Source organism: Seriola lalandi, unplaced genomic scaffold (genome assembly GCF_002814215.2).
Source record: "Seriola lalandi dorsalis isolate HSWRI2012SDOR001 ecotype SW California unplaced genomic scaffold, Sedor1 jcf7180002054990, whole genome shotgun sequence".
Taxonomy (NCBI): domain Eukaryota; kingdom Metazoa; phylum Chordata; class Actinopteri; order Carangiformes; family Carangidae; genus Seriola; species Seriola lalandi.
This window is the reverse complement of record NW_019525539.1, coordinates 12,504-18,094: the sequence shown is the minus strand read 5'-3', so window position 1 is coordinate 18,094 and position 5,591 is coordinate 12,504. Positions and strand designations below refer to the sequence as shown.

The 5,591-nt window shown below is 44.0% G+C and overlaps 1 protein-coding gene across 2 annotated transcripts in view; it reads right to left on the bottom strand.

The window, feature by feature from the left end:
- LOC111647402 (zinc finger MIZ domain-containing protein 2-like) overlaps positions 1-5,575 on the bottom strand; it is a 13,574-nt gene extending 7,999 nt beyond the window's left edge. For both annotated transcript variants that reach the window (XM_023397001.2, XM_087171374.1), the window contains exons 1-2: positions 5,299-5,575; positions 773-868 (exon numbers count right to left, since the gene is read on the bottom strand). In XM_023397001.2, coding sequence (XP_023252769.1) covers positions 773-822 — 50 coding nt within the window. In that variant the 5' untranslated portion in view covers positions 823-868; positions 5,299-5,575. The remainder of the gene's footprint in view (positions 1-772; positions 869-5,298) is intronic.
- Positions 5,576-5,591: the final 16 nt, after the last annotated feature.

The following is a 5,591-nucleotide window of genomic DNA, read 5'->3' as shown; positions in this document are numbered from 1 at the left end:
GTCTCACCTGAGAGTTTCACCTGACAGAGTCTCACCTGGCAGAGTTTGACCTGACAGAGTCTCACCTGAGAGTCTCACCTGAGAGTCTCACCTGACAGAGTCTCACCTGGCAGAGTCTGACCTGACAGAGTCTCACCTGAGAGTCTCACCTGAGAGTCTCACCTGACAGAGTCTCACCTGGCAGAGTTTGACCTGACAGAGTCTCACCTGAGAGTTTGACCTGACAGAGTCTCACCTGACAGAGTCTCACCTGACAGAGTCTCACCTGACAGAGTCTCACCTGACAGAGTTTCACCTGACAGAGTCTCACCTGACAGAGTCTGACCTGACAGAGTCTCACCTGAGAGTCTCACAGTCCCTCTAGTTTTTCACTGATGTCAGATCAAATATAAATAAATACTAGAATCTCCTCCTCATCACTCAGACGGTTTCAGTTTACATCCCTGTTTATCCAGAGTCAAAACGACCTTTGACCTTAGGCCACCAAAATCTAATCAGTTTGTCGTTGAGTCCAGGTGAACGTTTTAACGTTTTTACCTTTTCTCCCTGTTTTAACGTTTTAATCCCTGAAGGGATTCCCTGGAGAAGTTCTGGAGGTAGTGAGGTCACAAGGCCAAAGTCATGTTTCGTGACGTCAGTGTGACCTTTGACCTCTCAGAATAAAATCACATTAATCTGAATTAACAGTAATCATACAGATCAATAAAGAGCGTGCAGTGTGTGTCTGTGTCTCTGTGTGTGTGTGTGTGTGTGTGTGTGTGTGTGTGTGTACCTGTGTGGGTTGTTGGCCAGTCCAGCCTTCATCTGGTTCAGAGGGTTCATGGTGGACGGGGGTTGCCGGGGTCCAATCAGAGAGACAGACTGACTCCTGGAGACACAGACAGTCCATGCTTTAAACGACAGACACAAACTACATTTCCCATCTGCCCCGTGTCCCTCCACAGAGGTGATTAAATAAAACATCAGTCTCTTGTTGTTGAAACTCATTTCTGACAAACTACATTTATAAAAGTTGAGAATTAAAGAGAAATGCAGCATTTTAATCTTCTGTTGCGTTCATTATAAAGACTCCAATACCCACAATGCCTTGCAAAGTGATCAGCGATCAGCTCAGGGTTCACTACATTTGTAATAAATAAATTCACTGTAATGATCAACCGTTGATCTGAACACGCTGGGAGGAGATCAATTATTGATTATAGATTGAGTTCATCTTCATCAGTTAGATTAAGTCAGACTGAACTGAGTCAGTCTGAGGGAGCGCACACACACACACACGCACACACACGCGTGCACACACACACACACACACACACACACATACATACACGCGCACACACACACACACGCACGCACACACACATACATACACGCGCACACACACGCACACACACACATACACGCGCACACATACACGCGCACACACACGCGCACACACACACGCGTGCACACACACACACGCGTGCACACACACACATACACGCGCACACACACACACACGCGTGCACATACACACACACGCGCGTGCACACACACACACATGCGCACACATACACACACACGCGAGCGCACACACACACACACATTATGGGTCACTGACACTAACTGATTGTCCAGGACCAATCAGACGCTCATCTGACTTATTGATGTTTGATCAGGTGATCAGTCAGGCTGTCTCTTCAGTGGCGCTGCCCCAGAACAGGAAACAGTCAGTCAGCTGTTGGCTCGATGAAATGAGACCTGGTCATGTGATGTCTTCAGTTTGTTGTCGGGAACAGAAGAATAGAACATAAAGATTTGTCGATCGTCAAAGCAGCTGCCGATTAATTTTCTCTCATCAGCTGATCAACGAACTGACTGTTCCAGCTCCAGAAGAAACCTTGTCCTGGATTAGACGTTCTGACTTTGAGCCGTTAAATCAGGTGATGAGCTCAGAACGAATGAAGAACAACATCCGAGCTGTAAATATCAACTGTGGTGAAACATCACGGGGCAGGTGAAGGCGGAGACATAAACAGAGACAGATTATCCTCAGATTATTATATAACACCTGTAGACGCCTGAACACAACACCTGAAGGCGCCTGAACACAACACCTGTAGACGCCTGAACACAACACCTGTAGACGCCTGAACACAACACCTGTAGACGCCTGAACACAACACCTGTAGATGCCTGAACACAACACCTGTAGATGCCTGAACACAACAACTAAAGACGCCTGAACACAACACCTGAAGGCGCCTGAACACAACACCTGAAGGCGCCTGAACACAACACCTGAAGGCGCCTGAACACAACACCTGAAGGCGCCTGAACACAACACCTGAAGGCGCCTGAACACAACACCTGTAGACGCCTGAACACATTTATATATATATATATATATATATATTTTGTGACTATTTTTAGACGAAACAGTTACTGGAATAATTGCAGAAATAATCAGCAGATTAACTGACAATGAAAATAATAATCATCAGTTGCCATGGTAACAACTACACATGCTGTTCGGTGCTAAGATGAAGGAAGTCAACAGAAACCTCAGGACTAACATCTGATCAAGAAGTCAAACAGTCACCAAACCTCTGTCACTTCATCTGCCACTTTTCTACAAATAATCAGTGAACATAAATTAATCTTGATAATCAATCAAATAAGATAATAATCAGCAGATTAATCAATAACAGTTTGGTATAGGCCTGGACCCCCCGCCCCCCAGAGAGATCTGTTCTGTGGAAAAAGTGACTCATCGACTCAGAATGAGGGAAGATGTTTTTGCAAGGAGATGAAAAATGTCTGACCTATGACACAGTGATGATCAACTGGTTTATAGATGACTGGATTATGGGCTGGTATACGACTCCCCTTGGTAACAAACACCTGTAACCACGGCTACTTTGTTTTTAGTTTGTTTGTTTATTTGTCAGCTGATCTTTATGCTCCTTATGGCTGTAAAAAAGTCAAGATGTTTGACTTTTGTCTTGACTTTTTGTGTAAGAAAGGAAAGTTGAACTGAATGAACAAATGAAAACTCAAACACTAAAGTAAAAAAAAACAAAAATCAATAATAGTTTAGTTTCAAAACTGACAAAAATAATGAGAAATGTCCGAACCATCTTCAGATGTCTTGTTTTATCAGAGAAAGATCAAAACAGTCAACGATCAATTTTCTCTCCATCAATAAATCCCCTCATCACTACAGAGCTGTGTCTGGTCGTGTAAATACAGACAACAGTTACACAAGGTCCAGAACATCACAATAACTGAGGATCAATCAACAGGAAATCAGCGGAAACTTCAGAATAAAACAGAATAAAGAAATAAAGAACATCGGTGAAATCTGAAGCACAACGTTCAAATCTATATTTACACCCACAGAACATGGAACCTGTTGTGTGTCTGTCTCAACTCACTAACAGCTCATTTAACCAAACAGCACAAACAACCAGATCAAACCACACACTCCCAGCTGTCTACACCTGATGACATGTGACTCACCTGAGTCTCAGCACCAGAACCCTGTGTTAGTTACCTTCAAGTGTAATTAATATTTCTCAGACTAGAAACGAAAACAAGACTATGAGGAACAACTAGACTTTTTTTCTTTTTGTTTAATTAAAGGGTAAAAAAGATATAATATAATAATTTATAATATAATAATATATATGATTGTGCCTGCCTTGTGTATGTTAAAGGGGCAGACAAAACAAACATTTTTAACATATTTATTATATGTAAATATGAAAATGTTTCTCAGTGATCACAACTTTAATAAACCTGTTTCTTATCAAATAACTTTATATGTTTATGTTTAAAAAACTCATATTTAAATCACTGCAGGCATTTTACCTGCGACAGTGTTTTTCAGTGATGACCTGATACTTGTACTGAAGGATCTGAGAACTTCCTCCACCTCTGACTGATGCATCGTACTGTCGGATCCAGGGACAGACGTTACACAACCAACTAAAACAAATATGATCAGTGACACTTTATTTTACGGGTTATTTCCAGATTATTTCCTGGAAACATTTCCTCATAATTTCACAAAAATGAGCAGCTGTTAATTACTCAGATATTTCCAAGAAAGGGTGAGACACACACACACACACACACACACACACACACACACACACACACACACATGTCTGGTCTGTGGACATCAGGGAGAGATGTGTCTGTAAGTGTAACAGCAGAGTGATTGAAGTTTTATAACATGGAAGCTGAAAACTACAGGTCAACAAGCATCAACATCAGTTAAATTAATACTTACTGATCACCAAGCTGATCTATAATCTATATTAATCCTTAATCTGTGGCAGCTCAGAATTATCGTTTACCTTCTACTCCATTTATCACAGTTTATCTTAAAAACACTTTCTCAATTTCCCTTATAATTAGCACCAACCTGTGTGGAAAACATCCGGATAATTAACAGATAAACGTCAGAAAATGATCAGGAAAGTTTCCGGTTAATTGGCTCATTAAATGATAAAGTTAATGTTTATGTACCCGGAAGTGTGTAAAGTGTATAAAGTAAACTGTGAACTGGTTCAGTGTCTTTACCTTCAAACTGACACCCCCCACCAACCCCGAGCGGCGTGCATGGAATCCGCGCACGCGCCTGGTAATAACATTATAGCTAGTACTTGAAAAAATAAAACCCTGAAATAACCCGGGCTGTGAGGTCCCGCTGTCCCGTCCTCACACGTCCGTCTGACCAGTGACATGAAAACCGCCGACAAAATGAAAGTGTCAGGGGACATTTTGAGATTCCTTGCAGTGTTGGAGAAGCTAATGCTAATGTGCTAACAGGCAGGTCCCTGCGCTCCGCGGCCGGGAAATGAGGCTGCTCCTGCTGTGGGTAGCACCGCTATTAGCGTTAGCATGCTAACGAGACGACAACAGCCTACCACGTCTAAACAGTCTGAAATAATTGACCAAACATTGTTATTCAAATGGTCACGAAGCGGGATATCAAACGCGTGATTATGTGGTTAAGATACCGCGGTTAGTTAAAGAATCGCCCCTTCCACAGCTGTTACCGAGCTAGCCTTTAGCCTAGCTAGCCCAGCGGGCTGTGACAATGGAATGCTCCGAGGCTAACGGTTAGCCGCCAGCTAGCTTCCTCCTCCAGCACAAAACAGTCACCGAATGTCGGTGAACATGTGGCTTTACATCGAGCAGCCGCTGCGGGGATTAACTGTCGACTCCCCTTCATTTAAAACACACAACTGTAAAAATCCCGTACAGACACAGCGGGTACGAGTGCTGGTTTTCTCTGAGCCGACCTACCTCCTCTACTCCCCCAGTGTCCGAGCCCTGCTCCGGGGCTCCGCAGTCTGAGTTCCTCCGGGCCTCCGGGGCATCAAGGACCGAACGCCCCTGAAGTCCACCACCACAGCCGGGAGAACCTGCTCAAAGACGGCCCGAATATCCCAAAAATGTCCCGGTGAAATCCCCCACGGAAGCAGAGATTCAGTCAGTAGCCCTGGCTTCAGTTCTCTCCTCTCCAGTCAGCCAGCTAGCCCTCCCTCCCTCCCTGCCGCCGCCGCCGCCGGCCTCTGCGTCTGATTATCCGGCTTCAG